The sequence below is a fragment of the Varroa jacobsoni genome, unplaced genomic scaffold (genome assembly GCF_002532875.2).
Source record: "Varroa jacobsoni isolate VJ856 unplaced genomic scaffold, vjacob_1.0 scaffold_475, whole genome shotgun sequence".
Classification (NCBI taxonomy): Eukaryota; Metazoa; Arthropoda; class Arachnida; order Mesostigmata; family Varroidae; genus Varroa; species Varroa jacobsoni.
Window position 1 is genome coordinate 133,145 of NW_019213377.1, and position 16,305 is coordinate 149,449.

At 36.7% G+C, this 16,305-nt stretch overlaps 2 protein-coding genes across 5 annotated transcripts in view; one reads left to right on the top strand and one right to left on the bottom strand.

Annotated features, from left to right (window-relative positions):
• Positions 1-1,039: 1,039 nt before the first annotated feature.
• LOC111260774 (mucolipin-3) lies at positions 1,040-14,052 on the bottom strand. Of its 4 annotated transcripts, none has more exons than XM_022833777.2 (11): positions 14,006-14,052; positions 10,727-10,776; positions 9,807-9,984; positions 7,437-7,572; positions 6,899-7,078; positions 6,365-6,512; positions 5,888-6,003; positions 5,450-5,547; positions 4,883-5,018; positions 3,022-3,924; positions 1,040-2,689 (listed from the first exon to the last, which is right to left on the bottom strand). In XM_022833777.2, exons 2-11 carry the CDS (start codon positions 10,755-10,757, stop codon positions 2,618-2,620), a joined length of 1,998 nt encoding a protein of 665 aa, XP_022689512.1. In that variant the 5' UTR covers positions 10,758-10,776; positions 14,006-14,052; the 3' UTR covers positions 1,040-2,617. The 4 variants fall into 4 exon arrangements, with proteins under 4 accessions (XP_022689512.1, XP_086824580.1, XP_022689511.1 ...); XM_086968454.1 differs by lacking the exon at positions 14,006-14,052 and adding an exon at positions 13,149-13,638 and having other exon boundaries at positions 3,022-3,153; XM_022833776.2 differs by lacking the exon at positions 14,006-14,052 and adding an exon at positions 13,149-13,638.
• Positions 14,053-14,752: 700 nt separating this feature from the next.
• The window catches only part of CSN6 (COP9 signalosome subunit 6), a 6,155-nt gene continuing 4,602 nt past the window's right edge, over positions 14,753-16,305 (top strand). The window contains exons 1-2 of the mRNA XM_022833780.2: positions 14,753-14,977; positions 15,107-15,425. Of these exons, the coding sequence (XP_022689515.1) occupies positions 15,213-15,425 (213 nt within the window). The 5' untranslated portion in view covers positions 14,753-14,977; positions 15,107-15,212. The remainder of the gene's footprint in view (positions 14,978-15,106; positions 15,426-16,305) is intronic.

Here is a 16,305-nt window from a genome sequence, read left to right on the forward strand (position 1 = left end):
AAATTAGAAATCTATAGGGTCCACCGAAGGCATTCATACAACAATAGGAAAATGTATTTTACATTTAAACTCATATTTAATCTTTCGTTCGTTTAGTAATAAAGGTAACCTGGATACTACAATTAATCTGTAATTAAAGTATCGCACCGTTTACCAATAAGCAAGTTTCGCGCACGCAGAGACAGCGATCGTAACAAGTTTAACAAGTTTCCCCATATAATTATCGGTATTATTTGCTTATTTGCCCTATTGTTTGCTAACAACGAACTTTAGTCTTTGTAAGAATTTATTGATTTGCACAAATAAAACATTGCCTTTTTCACTGTACGCGCGAATTGTTATAATGGTATTAGCGATATAATATTCTGCCTTTAGAAAGCAATATACCTCCAATGAACTGCGATACTTGTAAAGACTACGAACTGGTAAGATCTATAACATTACGTAATTTAATGCAAACAGATCTTAATTGAGAGGTTCGCACAAGGCAACACCACCACTACTGAGTGCTTTTTTGCCCGGCGTCGCCGCTGCTTTTATAGGGCGCAAACATAAAACCTTTACTAAGGTGCGTTTACCTACCGTGAAAATATATGCGAATATATTGTTTCACCACAGCAGCAAATCGAACACTTCAGGAAAATAGATTAGCTTAAATTTCGTCGTTCTTAAGCACGCACGCAGTGTTTTCACATCTTCGCGTATTAACTGAAGTAAAAAAAAAATCAGCCCTATGCCGTGCTACTATTTCATTAAGAAACTCTCCAAATAGCCGCAAATGGATGGATGCATTTTTGTGCAGCGAATTGAACGGGGCGATGCGTAGAGTGTAAGCAAGGCCAAACCAAGCTATACCACTTGTACGCCCTTTGCTTTTAACGGGTAAACATGCTCTGAAAACAACACTTTATAGGAATGGATTAAATGAAACGCTGTATTGTAGATATATTTCACAGAGGTATTACTACGAGATTTATTGCTATATAATAAAAAAATAGAACAACTTGTTTACATGCATAATTTTCAAGAAAAACAGCAATTTAAGAACTTTGATCAGTCAAAGAAGGGCTTTTATTATACACTAGTACACACATACATTATTTTTGAGTGTGCTTTATCTAGTATCTATACATCTTGAAAACGGTTAACTTAGCCATGACTGCTCTAGTATATCAAGCTCCATATAGACTGTTAAACTACAAATTACTTAATAATACTTCTGCTACGTGTGCGATTACATTCGCATCATAAACACCGAATATTCTAAGAATTAGTGGTTTTTTAGTGTAGCAGAACATATTATTTTTTAAAAAACTTTTAGGAAATCTCGATGTACATCTCGCGCTATCGAGAAGACCGCTAAATAACTGCCTTATATAATGATAAAATCAACTTGATTATCCACCTAGTGCTAACGTTTGCACAAAATCTGCATTTTGATTTGGCAATCTTCCTTCCAGATTTATTATTTTTTATATTTTAAGTACACCAATTCTCTCTTTAGCCTGAATCCGATTAAGCAGTAAACCAAGCCTGTTAAAATAATTTTAGTATTTCATTGATATTTCACCTATGAATTTTGATATAGTAACGTGTATTTTAGGCATTTGTTAGAGCATTATATTATCGTAACACTTACTTTCCATTAATTAAGAAACGTCATTTCTATCACGGACGTGGTTTTGAGAAACGCTTGATATTACATACTGGGCTGTAGTACCTTACAAGAGGTATAAAAAGATTCGAATGATAATGATCTAACGATATGGTTTGATGAGATCTATAGTAATGGTAAGATTACCGGTTTCCGCTTACCATCAGCACCTTTTATTTAGTTATAAAAATCTTGGTATTTGTAAAATTATGTTTTAATCTTGCGGGCGACTACTGTACTTTACATGTACAAATAGAGCCACCTGGCAGGCCAAGTGCCTGCGGTAAAAGGACTGAATAATCTACATTATTTTGAAGCGTATGCTAACTAATTCAGCAGCTGCATATTATAATTATAATAATAACCGAATAACAAATACACGCCGGTGCATATTAAGCACACGTTAGATACACTAGTGGAATACGAACATAGCGTCGTGTACACATTTGTTTCTATGACAGAATAACAAAATTAAGTCCTCAAAAAATGGAGGCGGATACGCCTGTACGCAGTTCCTTATAAGTAACAAAGAAGCACGTTCGCTTATGCATCATCTATTACCACGACAAAATCTAGATAGCTCACCATTCCTGTTGAAATTTTCTAATTGGATTCCTTCTGAGCAGTAAACAAGAAAAATTCACCAACCAAATACGATCAAACAAACTGATGGAAGCCTTCAAAACAACAAACAAATTTCTGGTCTCAGATCAATTCAGTCTGATCTGACGCGCAAGTTTTGTAGACGGCGTCTTTAGTTATCAGTGTCGTGCGCCACTTAGAAGCGGTACAGAGTGTCTTTGACAAAATAGATTATTTTTCTTTAACCATCGCTCACCAATCTCTCAATTATAGTAATATCTTACGTCAAACATTTAGGGCGATCTCATTTGACGGTTCCCATGTATCTCGATAGAGGGGATCAATACTTTCGAATGTCTTTTCATGAGCTGGTAGATGCGTTTACTCAACTGCGGCGTTGTCGACGTACTTCATGCGATCCCGGAGGAACCACGGGAAGCAACACAAAAATATCTGTAATCAGATTATGGCAAATCATGTCATATCTATTATAGACGCACGGTTCCCATTACGTATAATTTAGTAAAGAAAATAAACCGCAGGTAAAGTTTGTGACGCAATTATTGCAGTCCTTAATTAACAGTATAGCTACACATCTGAATATTTGTTTGTCATCTAGTTCTAGAAGTAATGACGCCAGCATAAAAAGCAATACCTAATATTCTTCTGAATTATACATTTATATAAACGAGAGTAACTGGCTACTGGAGTTTTAACATACAATTAAACACACGCAAGACCAATCAATGAGAAAGTGTATATAATAGGTAAACAGAAGTCGTTACCTCCGAGACGCTCATGCGATCCTCTAACTCATCATCGAGCAGGAAATTGCCACTGGATGCCATTTCGCGGCTTTCATCGATGAACTCATGAATGATACTTTTCGTTTTGTTTAAGTTAGCATCGGACACTTCCTTGATTGTGTCAAAGGCGTCAATAATCACCGCGTACAGAAGGTTGATCACAACACAAATGAAGAGAGTAACAAAAGAATAAAAATAGATCCTCAAAAACCACCAAATCATTGGAGGAATACCATGTTCCGAGTACTCGTTAGTTGCTAAAGCGAACGTTGCGAATATATCGTCACCGTTTGTGATTGCATAGAGGCATTCGAGTGATGTCGAGAATTTTCTGAACTTTATGTGGTGCGGCCCGAGAACGACCCATCCGCAGATGCTGTAGCCCATGAACAAGATGAGTGCGCAGATAAGAAACTTCAGAAGATTTGGGGCGGCTTTTTTTAACGTAAGCATCAACACATTGTAATGACGGAAATAGCCGAGATAACGAAGTACGCCACACCACACAAACAACAAGCCCGTGCCCAGTAGCACCGAAGCCCAAAGATATCGTTGTTGAGACAATAGGCTCATCTCGTTTGACATTTTAATTACAGTGCCAGAAATGACCAGAATATCATTCAACATGATGAGGCAAAGCCAAAGATCAACGAATTCGAATTTGTCGCTACAGCATAGGTCTACTTGTCGATGTGTCTTAAAGTACTCGACGGTCTTGCCCAATAATGAGTAGCACCGGTAGATGGATCGTGAACAAAGGATTAATGAAATTAGACAGATAGCAATAACAGCAACGTTATATATTTGACGTGCGGTCTGAGCCGCTACTTGCGGCCTTTTGCTTTCCCTAGAGTCTGCGGCGCTTGTCACGTTCAACTTTACCTAAAACACAGTAAATCAAACAAAAAACGGGCTAAAATATTGACTGTACAAAACCAGTTACATCGAAGCTTCCATGCATACTTCGCTAATAACAAGAGCCTATTTATATACATAGAACATTATACACTGTTCTTTTCGGTTTATTTGCATACTTCATTTACTTTACCAAGGTACAATAATAGTGATAATAGTATATGGTTTTATACACTAGTTTAACAGTTCAAAAACGGGCTCATACTTCGAAACTTGACTGCCTTTAGATGTTGTCGAGTTTGCAACATAGGATTTCAATATAAAGACACATCTTAATCGCTACTGAGAATTTTTATTGGACGCTATTTATATAATTGGTGAGGCAATGTTACAACCCGTAGGCTTGAGAGTATAAAGCAAAGGTTTGCAACGGTTTAGGAAACTCATTGCCTGCACGCAAAAACGTGCAGGAATTCTACGTACCAGACAACTGAAATTCCGCCGACGCTTTAAACACGGTGAATAAATATGCTGTGTAAGTGTGGAATGAAAAATAACAAAAGATGCAGTACTAAAATATAACGCAATCAATCAGTGTAGGCTCGTGCTTTCTTCGCATCCAAGATCTATTTATCAGAATAAATAGATCCTATCGTTGTCCGGAAAACTGAAAGAATACTGACCGGATAGCTTAGTGAGTAGCGTAACTGTTGGCTGGTCTTAGGTCTAAGCTTAAACCAGTGCTGAAAGCCAGCCATCTGATGGAATGCCTAACGACGATACCGGACGTAGAACTCAAAACATGGAAGGTGAGGTCAAAAACATTCGCTGAATTGATATTTTGCCCATCTTATTAAATCGGATTGCGTCTTATGCGACGGTCATCCAAATGAAAGCCGTTTTATTAAGAGCTCATGATACCCAGTACCATATCATACTAGCTACGTACATGTCTAGTGAGCATATAATAATAAAATTTACCAACCTCAATAACTCCATCTTGATGATTATTATCGTAGACAATACTAAATTCCATCTGGTAAACAACGACTGAATTGATTACAGAATTTTGACGCCGGTATACAGTGGACACGGCGAAATCCAAGCGAGCCATAATTACCCTAAATACATGGAAAAAGTAGACATATAGTAACCGATGAGGTCTAAATTTAAAATCCTCACGGCCAATGGTACGAATGAATGTAAATTTGTCGCGGTGTTCAAGATAAGTAAGCTAGAGACTGCTAGCTTACTTTGTTATTTATTCGTATTTATTTGTAACATCACCTTGGCATGCTTTTTTCTGAGGGTGAAGACCAAAGTGTTAGTGGATTGTTATCGAGTTGGCAGATAAACGAGAACTGGACTTGAAAAAACGCAGACTTATATTTATTATGGATATTTAATTTCTACAATAAGACTTGAGAATAATCGGTAGTTATATTCAAAGTTTTTGCAAGCTTATACAGTACCAAAGAGAAATAGAAATACAAAGCTCATGTTGACGAACAATAAGAAATCATACTTCTCTGACTCAATGGTGAATCCTTACCGTTGAAGATCCAACGTAATTTTGGTATTATTCAGAAACCTCACGATGGAGAAGTTCGCGTAATTCTCTTGGCTTAGCTCTAGGCATTGGTATAGTATCTTAAAGAAACAGAAATTAATTAAATTTTGTAATGAACAGGCAAATGCGTAAATTATTACTTCCGCAATTAAACTAGTTTTTTACCGCTTACGTTTTTTTCTATAACTTTTATATAATATTTTCCTTTACCCCAGTTTAAAGCAGATTTAAAAAGACGTGTTATAGAGAAATCACCGAACGGCTTGCAGCCTTGTCACGCACGTTAAAAACGCATGTGTCACTTTAGACATGGGTCTAATGAGCTTTCTGCGAACTATTGTTGCCCGCTAAACCTATTCGATGAATGTATTCTAGGCTCTGTTTAGTACTATTCGGTGATCAACATTAGAGTTTGCGTACCTTATTATTGTACCTTACTGTCGCATTGAATGCATACATGTGAACATCATTGTAATAGGTAAGACACAGTCGCGGCGGCACTCTAGTGCCATTCAACATTTTATAGCGAAACGATCCTACAAGAATGAATTGGCAAACAAAGAACACAACAGGCAAATTTAGTTACAGTCAGTACTTCTATGCAGGATGAAGAATTAACTAAGGAACTCGTTAAACGTCGCCAACAACAACATCGGTAACGTTGCCAATATAAAGCAAAGAGAACCAATTCAATAGAAAGCAAACATTGTTAGTTATTTCTGAGTCTTTGTTCCAGAATCGTCGCTCTAAATGTGTAGAAATCTCATAAAATAGAATCAGGAAAGATTCGGCTGATCTTTTTCTAAAGAAAGTATACTTTGCTGAACAAATAAACAGCCTGGTACTTGATTAATTTCTAGTAATCTATTTGTTCTATTGAAGACTCAAGACGTTCACCAATCGGGTCCTCGGTAATTCTGCTGTATTTCTGAACCGCTGTGTCTATTTGGTCAAACAGTTCCGCCTCAGTGTAAACCGCGTATGGTCCATCCGGCGGGTAAAAGTAAACATCTCGGATCGGGTCCCAGTCCTTTAGGAAATATGCCTGCAAACCAAAAGAAAATTATTAATTATCCATATATACAATAAGCTATTTTAAAAAAGCCATCAAATAGGGGCATATATGACATACATTCAACCTAATTTTTTTGACGTAAAAATTCGATTAACATAGAACCCTGCATCGTTATAAGTTAGCGCCGCCCCAGCAAAAGTAATCCAAGGCCTGTAAGGCCTCATTCAGAACCTGAAAACTCGTAATTAGAATTGTAGATGGTACGTTTATGGACGTTGCTTGTTGTCTATTGGCCTAAAGTGTGCCTGTTAAATGATCATATGAAACCACTCAATTTATTAATTTAGTACAGCGTAAAGTGTCAACAACACTGCAGAATAATCTGACTTATTGATGTTATTGGCATTCATGTTTACCTTTAGAGCCGTCTCCGTAGCCATTTGCTCGCTGTAGAATTGCGAGCAGTCGAAACCAAATAGCAGAATTTGGGTTGTGACAGTAAATATTTTAATGATCTGAAAGATCATCTTCCAGGGAAATACTTTGCGATACTGCCACTTTTCTAATGGACTCATAAAATGGTAGCGGAGTTTTTCCTACAAGCGGTAAAAAGTGATGCCATATACACACATATTAGCATTAGTTCTATTATTATAGTTAGGTTATTATTAGGTTAGGGTAGGTTGTTCTTTATGTGTTTATTTTTACGCTTTCGAACAAAAGCATTTCTTTCTATTTTATTCTTCATAAATAAACCTTTTGGGTACCTTGCAGCTTTAGCAACAAGCTTATATAATTACTTTATGGCTACTACCATAATTGTCGCACCTACAGATGAGGATTCCTCAACTTATAAAAACCTATTCTCTATGCAGTAGACATATATTTTTCGATTGCACCCAGACGAGTTTCGAAACCAACAGGCTAGCTAGATTTTAATCTACTTAGGCTAACCCTGATATAAAAGCCAAGTTGACGAGGATTCTGTAGTAGTTGCTCTCGGAAGGCGTCCCCTGAGGAGGCTGGATTACTGAAGCGAGTCGTGTCCGTCGAACTTGATCCATCAAATGAAAGATTGATCGATGAACCACTAAAAATTATGCAATATCGAACGCAGAAAGGGCGACGGATATTTTTGATGAAAGACTGAAAAACATATCCTCTTTCTGATAAAGAACAAAACGAGCTTTTCTATAACTGTAAGCGAGTAGCATGTATTGTGATAATATGCATTTTTTTTTTGCATAAGTGAGGCCTAGATTATAGCGTACGGTAAATATTTGCTTGATTACGCTCGTACTACCAAGCCCACTTAAATGGACTGTCACTTCTCGAAGGTGGTTCACTTGTTTAAACTGTAACCCAAACAACGCTACGGAACGCTTTGGGTCTTGCGGCTGTAGACATAGTCCAAATCACTAGACCGCGGCAACCGTTGGAAGAATGCAATCAGTAACTTTTTTCTTTTGTGTATAATTGTTAGAAAAACCGAAAATAAATTTCGCGCTAGTATAGTATATGTATAAAACCAATTACTAGTCAAATCAAATAAATATAAATAATAATAGATATAACAATAAAATAATGAATTAATAAAAAACAATAAAAGATAAATAAAAAACAAAATAGAACAACGATAAAAAAAATATTAAATGCTTTTATGAACTCTCTGTAAAGAATATGTAAGCCACGTATGAAGTAAAAAATGCCACTAATTTACTTTACTTCTAACTGCTCCCCATAAAGAAACAACTTAAAGCATCCAATATAACCAACCATAATATATCCTGCTGCTTGTAGTGTAATTATTATGTGACAAAAATTTAAAAGATTTGGAAAAACTTTCAAATCCTGCTGTCATTTTTATAACAATAATGATAAAAAAATCCCGTAATGCTTTCGTCTTACAATATCATGCCTCAGTTACGCATTTTGCATTAGAAATCTACTAAAGTACAAGCGGTGAAATATTACCAACTTACTGTAGGCAACACTTTAAAAAGCAATGAACTACTTCAAAGCTTTTGAAAACAGATAGCTCAACAATAAAGTTAGACTTATTCTAATTTTCTTGCCTCAGAAAGCTATCTAAAAACCGATTATAACCCTCTGTCCAGAAATGAATGAGTCATTTGAATTTTTGGGGATACTGGATGATCGCTTTTCATCCACAAATGCTAGTTTTGGTAAGAGGAACAGGGCTTTTAGACAAAATTTCATAACATAACTGATGTAATCTATAGTTTTCCCATGAAATTAAGTAAGTTTATGTATGGAGCGCTCTACGACTTTTCCAAAGCAGAGTAACAAGCGTACATTGGTTTTTATATGAAAAGTAAGGTCACCACACAGACGCTGCAGGGATGGAGGTCTATGGAGACCAGGCGCTAAGTAAACCTTGAGTAAACAGGTGGTCAAAGCATTTCGAAGACAGACAAAAGTCTACAGAGGACAATTCTTATTCTGAAAGGTCTGTGACAGCAATCACGAGTGAGAACAAGAGTGCTTCACACTTTTTTCATCGACCCCCGGGAAATCGTTTGTAATGAGTTCATGTCATCGGACTTCACGGTCACCAAAGATTACAATCAAGAAGTTTTAATATAATTCCGCGAGTCTGTTTAACACAAGAGGCCACAACTGTAGCAAAACGAATCATGGGTCCCCTATCACGATAATGCACTGGGTCACACTTTAATACTCATATAGCGGTTTTCGCAAATAGCGCGATGTGTATGTCGCTCCAACTCGCACATTAACCAATCCTAACTCCTATGACTCTTCACATTCCCAAAGCAAAAAAAAAGCTTGAAAGAAAAGCAATTTTGCATAATAGAAAAAAATGAAGAAAAATTTCAGACTGTTCTGAAAGTTATCCACGCAATCGAATTAAGGTATTTTGGAAACTAAGAAGAACTGTCGCATTCGACAAGGATAACTTCGAGTAGGGCAATTTTTGAATTGGGATCATTAAATAAAGAGTTACTAACTTTGAATAAACGACCCATTTATTATTGAGATGACGTTCATATATCTGGCAGGCGTTATCAAACAACATACAAAATCATAATGTACATTTAAAGCCTGTGTGTACTTTCATAGAAATGAGTGCATACATCAGATTCCGCAAAGCGTTTTACGAGTGCAAAAACCTTTTATTTGGCAATATACAACTAACGAATTCTTTTACCTATGCAAGGACACCTATAAACGTGCACAGAGATTATGTTATGCGTGATTTCGATCAAGCTCTGTAAAAATATTCGAGCACAATCGCATGGAATAAAATAAAGCTAATGTTCGTGAAAATTATACGTAACTAACCTCGAATGCCTGAGAAAGTGGTTTCGTAACTGTTCTTGAAACATTATCGGATCACCATCACCTAAGGGTTCCTCCGACATCTCTGATTCTTCATCAACGAGGCATTCGTTTTCATATCTTTGCTGTCCTTCACAGCTGCTGACATTGTCCTGAAGAGGTGTGCGGTCCCCGTTCTCATCTACCATGAAGAAAGAAAACATGTATGCCACGTAAAATAAATTACATTTTACAAAGTGAAGGTTTTAGGAGCAAAATTAGGTTTGACCACAAGCGGGTCTGTGTTCAGTCAATCTGCACCGTTTGTGCTTTCTCATATCAAATGTATTACAGCCGTTATCAAAAAAATATCAAAAAAAGATCTAATCACAATTTGAGCAGAACAATCTTTATGTAACATTTTTATATGCATTACCTACGTTTACGGCTTATTTCCTAAAGGAGATATTTCTTTAACTCTTTCGCTACTGATTTGACACCTGTGACATAGTTTAAAGGGTATAATTTTAAGTAGAGCCTCTAAATAAAAATACTAGAGACGATTATGACCGTTGTTAATTATAAGTGTTAATTCAGCCAACCAGTTAACTACTATACTGTATAATTAAGCGCGTAGTGCATCATACAATCAACAAACAATAAAAATAGTGCGTGATTTACAGCACCAAAAGACTTAATAGAATAAAAGTCACTGAGGCATTATTAGTAGCGCCATCAAACACACTGTTTTGGCTTTCAAACGAAGAACACTACGTACCGAGAATATTATAGAACACAGACCTCAATCATAACTACACGAGCTCCATACAGCCTAGTAAACAGTTAACGAAAAATACTATTAGAGATACGAACAAATTTAGTAGACGCCATAGAGAATTGACAAAGTTAATTAACGTCTTTGTAAATAAAACCAAATTACTTACAACCGAAAGCTGTGAAAGCCGGAGTCGCCATCCTAATGCAACACAATTACCTATAAGAGACGCAACAATCGTATTATCACTATTAAGCCATTCCAGCCACATATTGCATCACTATATTTAATACAGCCTTGTAGATTTTAGCAAACTCTAGTTATAATTAGAAGTCCCTATAGGCGCACTTTGAACTGAGTTCATTAAACTAGCTTTGAGTTCAATAAATATTCGTCATTTGACTGTCACGCTCTACTGGAAACAATCCGCTATTGATAAAATAAATAAAGATCCACCCTAAGTACAGCATAGCTTTTCCCTGTTATAAACTAAAGGGGCTCAACGAGCAGGCCAACTAACTCAATGCAGGTAGTTATGTATGTAGCTATGTTTGAAGTACCTTGCCTAGTGGTACACGCTTGCTGGCCTATTTACTACAAAAGCACCACCTCCTTTCTTGCATCCAAGCGTCTGTTAGTTTACCGCAGTTAGGAAGAATGACTTGAAAAGATAAATTAGAAAAAGTTCATTCAAACACCCACCCGATTTGACCCGCCCCTAGTAAGAACATTTTAGTTGAGAACGAAATGAGCTTTCCCCAGGAAATAACATCAGTTAAATTAAGAAAAATATTTTATTAGATCTCAAAAAACGTGCGTAGTATTCAGATCGGTAAGCGAAGCGTACCTTAGAAAAACAAGCAAAGAAAAATAGGGCTATAAAGATAAGAACAAGTAAATATCTCGGCCTATATCAAATTCGCCTAATTATTCATAAGTTACGGTAGTAAGCGTTTACATAAGTTTCTGGCTGCACGGAAGGCTGAGCGCACGCTCGACAAAATCATACTTTGACTAGAACATTATATTTCGCACAGAGTTGTCCTGCATCCACTACCGATTAACGTCGATTACTGTTTTAAACAAGTTTATAACATTATGAACTGTAATTTGACCGTACTATAAGAATGAACTATTAGTCGATTAAAAGAAAAAACAGAGTAAAGCTGTATATAGTTATTTTTCAGGTTGCTTCAAGAAATGCTTCTTTGTTACAACTATTTGCTACATTAAGTTCGTCATTAAATGAAAAAACGTTAAGCTAAACAAAGAGATGTGTAATGTTTTTACCGTCAAACTAATGCGTATGATTTATTAAGACTCAAGTCTAAAGCCCAAAAGTCTAAAACTACGAAATTAAATTAATACTTGAACAAACTCGGAAAGCCCATTTGTATGACCGATGATAAAATTTCAAACTAGAACTTAAGATGATATACATCCAGTCGAAAAGATTCGACGCTGTTCGACCCAAAAATGTCACTTGGGTTTTTTGGCAGGTAGTAACATAGGTAATGATATTATCTGTAATCTATAGTTTTCTATTGTCGGACATTATTATATAAAGGTAGGAACAAAAAAGGTGACAAATTATTCAGAGAAACTTGTTCCCCACGCCGTGAGGCAAACAATCATTAAAAAGTGATTTTTCAATTTTATCCTCCAACGTAGATATCGCTTGTGTTGTAAATTATGCTTTAGTCCAATGTATGGCCGTATCAGTTATCTCACGTTATCCCTTCATAAATATACTTGCTTTTCGCTTAACTTAATGATAATGAAACTTATTAAATTGATATGTTTAGCTAATTAATTAACTAATTAATGTGTCCGTTATCTAAAAACACCCCTGCGGTTACATCGAGACAACTACTTCCCATAAACCAGCTCCAAAAAGTCTATAACATGAGAGACGAAAGACAGCCTAAATAAAATACCAAAGATTAAACAGGAACATATGATTTCTGTTTAAAAAAACCTTATTCTCACTAGCTTTTCATTAATAAAAAGTTCCCCGGGTTTTTTTGATAGAAGATTTCAGAGCGGTAATGATGCCACTAGTCTATAGTATCATACTAGAGCACACATTTCTTTCAAACGAATATGATGAAATATTGCGTAGCGCTCTCACCCTTCGTTGCCAACTACTACCACGTTGCAAATATGATCGCGAATAGTTAAGCTTTTCACTTGAAAGTAATTGCATACTAAATACAGTTTACGCAAAAACGAGGACAATCAATAAATCAGTTGTCTACCTTTTACATTATAATTTGCGTATTTGTTTTTAGCTGTTGTAATGATAAATCCGGTCGTGACAATTTGCAAAAATGCGATTACGTGATAATTGCATTCTCATGACGTCTGTGCCGGGGGGGTTCACTAAGATAATACATTTATTTGATAACATGGTAACCCCTAATGAATACGTGTTTAAATCGGAAGAAAATAGTCTAAGCAAGTCTAACCAAAAATTGTAATAACATAAATCAGAAAATTATCAAAAATCATAATTTAAATAAATAAAATGGTAGTTTTTTTAAATAGAAAAACTTTAAGAACTTCATACATGTTTGTCTAAATCAACTTACGTCGAAGCAACTATATCCTTCAGAAAAAAGTTGCTGTGCACGTACGCGCCGCGCAGCTTAACCAATAACTCGTAACTGGAATTCTAGCATTTATTTTGCCTGAGTAACGTGGATTTTCTTGCGTGTTTAAAAGATCTACAGCATATATGGGACCGCCCATAAAGAACTTTGGAACATCCTCACTCACTCGGACACATCCACAAACTTTCTGGTGCCCTAATCTACCTAATTCTTTTTATATAGGTTTCTACTTGTCCCGTGATTTTGCGTTCTTATTCTTCTTTATTAAAACGATACAATTTCGAAAAGTGTTCTTCAGCGTCGCATGTATCTAGTTCACTAGCACTTCGCTCTACTTGGATTCAAACAAGACACTTTCCGGTTTAACATGGTCTCTAACCCATTTGCGGTTCTTATTTCAATAAGTAGCGGGGCCATCTGACAGCGCCTCCAGCGATATCAGTGATGAACTCACGTTCTCTGACTCCAACAAAAACAAATCGACTCAAGCGCTCCCTGGTGGATAAAAACCTGGTGCGCACAGCGTAAATAACATTGAGCGCTCATACGTAACCATTCAAGGATTCTACGACGTATGCACTAGAAACACATGTTCACGAACCACACTTAATACTGTTGATCTATATAATACAAATAGGTAGATAGATAGTAATAGGCGTAAGTAACTCCCTTATACTTAGGAATAGACCAGGTCCTAAATGCAAATAACAAAGAGAAACTAACTATAAAAAATAATTATATACGAAAATTAACTATGTTCTTGCTCTTTACGGTATTCTAAAATGTTGTTCTCATCATGCTGTAAGTGGTGAGCACTGTGGTGATCTCTTACTAACTTGTTTTTGGAGCATTTAAGGATGTTCGCTTTTTGCACGTGCGCACTAAACTCAAGTAGCATCCTCGTCAGGGGCTTTCCCACCATTGAGAATGGCTACCTGAAATCGAAAAAGATACGTGAAGCTACTTTTCAGGTAAATTATTGCTTATTTGAGACACTATACGTCTTTTCGGGCTGGGTGCATAAGATTCTCGATTCATGCATTCCCCAGATCCTACTAATTGATGACAACTATTTGCTTAAAAATTCAAAGCTTGTAGAATATTAAGTGATCTATTATCAGTCACAATTTGTCTAGAATTAGAGACCTCAATAACACTACAACATTAATAGATTAAAGCAGACAATTGACTTATAATTTTTTTTATATAAATGTGGTATCTAAAGATGTCAAAATACAAAAAATAAAAGTGGGTTCCAAAAACATGAATACAACAGTAACTAACATCACGTTTATTCTTACCATTATACCTTTCAAATTGAGAGAACGCCTGTTTGGTAAGTACGAATCGGCTTATGCATTCCTGAACACGCTACAACGCAGGTGTAAGGACTTATCATTCTATTACTCATGGAGGCCATGTTTTCAAATTTATCAAATGACATATTAACCTTTTGATGTGTGTGAAAAAAAACATTCAAATTGCCCGCGCTCCTTAGTGGAAAGGTTCATTTTTTCAATACTGAACCGAGCAAGATCTATGACGTATCGACTACCATAACAAGCTCTGTATGCGTGCGCAAAGCACAGCTGCAGCGCCTAAGACGAGGAATAATTTGCTCGGATGGTGTCTCTTCGGATATGTGTAATGCATCCATTCTCGGACCGGCTGTGTTTTCGGTCCCCTGCTTTCTCTCAGCTCCCACGTTCAGTCTCACAATAACAGCGTGTGTCAGTTGTGTCGAGTATGCAGGCCGCGCGTGCGGGACATTTCTTTGGAGGTTGTGCTTAATAACGATCTCAGCCGAGGTAAGCAAAATGTCAGCTGTAGCAAGACATCCGTGAATAGAAACAGGCCGAATGGTATATAATGTGTGTGAACAATAGCAAACGCCAGTAGAAATGTTGAATAAACTTTGTCTAGCGTACTTTCCGCAGGTGTCCACGTAACTGAAAGTTCGGTGCTAAAGTTCAGTACGGGTCCGTCACAACCTACGGCATCGCGTGAAGCCAGCAAGGTTAGAGTAAGCTTTGAGTGCCCGCTATGGAAGTGGAAGAGGCGCCCAACCAAGTTGCTGCTGGGGGTGATAGAACTGCTGCCTCTGCCGCCAGTAGTGATGCCGGTGAAGCCGCCAGCGTCATGGCAGGAGCTGCGGTTCAGCCCAGCGTCAACGTACAGCTGCATCCTTTAGTTATTATGAATGTTGCTGAACATTGGACTCGGATCCGAGCGCAAAATGGAGGAAGAGCTGAACAGGTTAGTTATCACAAAATGGTGAACAGGTATCAAAACTCATGGCAGCATCTATCATCCAGTTTTCCAGTAAATGAAAAATGTTCAATTGCTGGAGAGTGAGGAATCTGAGACGAGGTTAGAGGTCACAAAATTTTTGCATATGTATATATAATTGTCCACTGTCGAAGACTACTACGGCATATTGTAGTAAACTGCACATGTATACAGGGTGCGGAAGCTAAGTTGGCATAGGTGTTGGCGAAATATTTGTTATGACGAGCATGCACTTATCCGCCATTCTTCGTATTAGATAAACGAATGCTCCTTCTAAATCAAAACACTTATTTTGGTGGAAAATAGTACGTCATTTTTGCAATTGGAGCGAAAATTAACTGTTATACAATACAACGAATTCTCCAAGATTAAGAACTTGCTTTTTCGCCCGAAGCCGATGTTCTTGTATTTTCGAGATAGAAACTACCAACGATTTTGGAGAACGAAATATGAATTATCAATTAAGTTGTCTTTCTAAACTACTATAGTTATGGAAGTCTTTTTAAAAACTTTTTGGTGCATTTTTTAAATTTGCTGTGCCGTGAAATTTTTGGGAGTTTTAGCCTACTATCAGCCCAAAATATAATTACGTTAAAATTATTTGCATGTAGCGTACTTTTGCTACACTTATATCCACTAATATCATTTGGCTCACAATTGCCATTAAGTCTTCGCAGATTAAGGAAAAGATCGAAGAGCCATATAAGTGGGTCAGGCTCCGAATCGTGGTGAATGGAGGTTATATTGAAAAACGTGGCCGTCAAGAATAAGTCTTCTAACACATGTAAAAGAATTAATGAAACACCTATATAATTTACATACTGCTTTAGAAATACAACATAGTAAG

Coding starts and splice junctions, on each gene's coding strand:
- LOC111260774 (XM_022833777.2), bottom strand. CDS start 10,757: ATGGCGACTCCGGCTTTCACAGCTTTCGGTT. Junction 6,004..6,364: donor AATTACCGAGGACCCGATTG/GTGAACGTCTTG, acceptor TCATTCTTGTAG/GATCGTTTCGCTATAAAATG. Junction 5,019..5,449: donor ATTACGTTGGATCTTCAACG/GTAAGGATTCAC, acceptor CCATGTATTTAG/GGTAATTATGGCTCGCTTGG.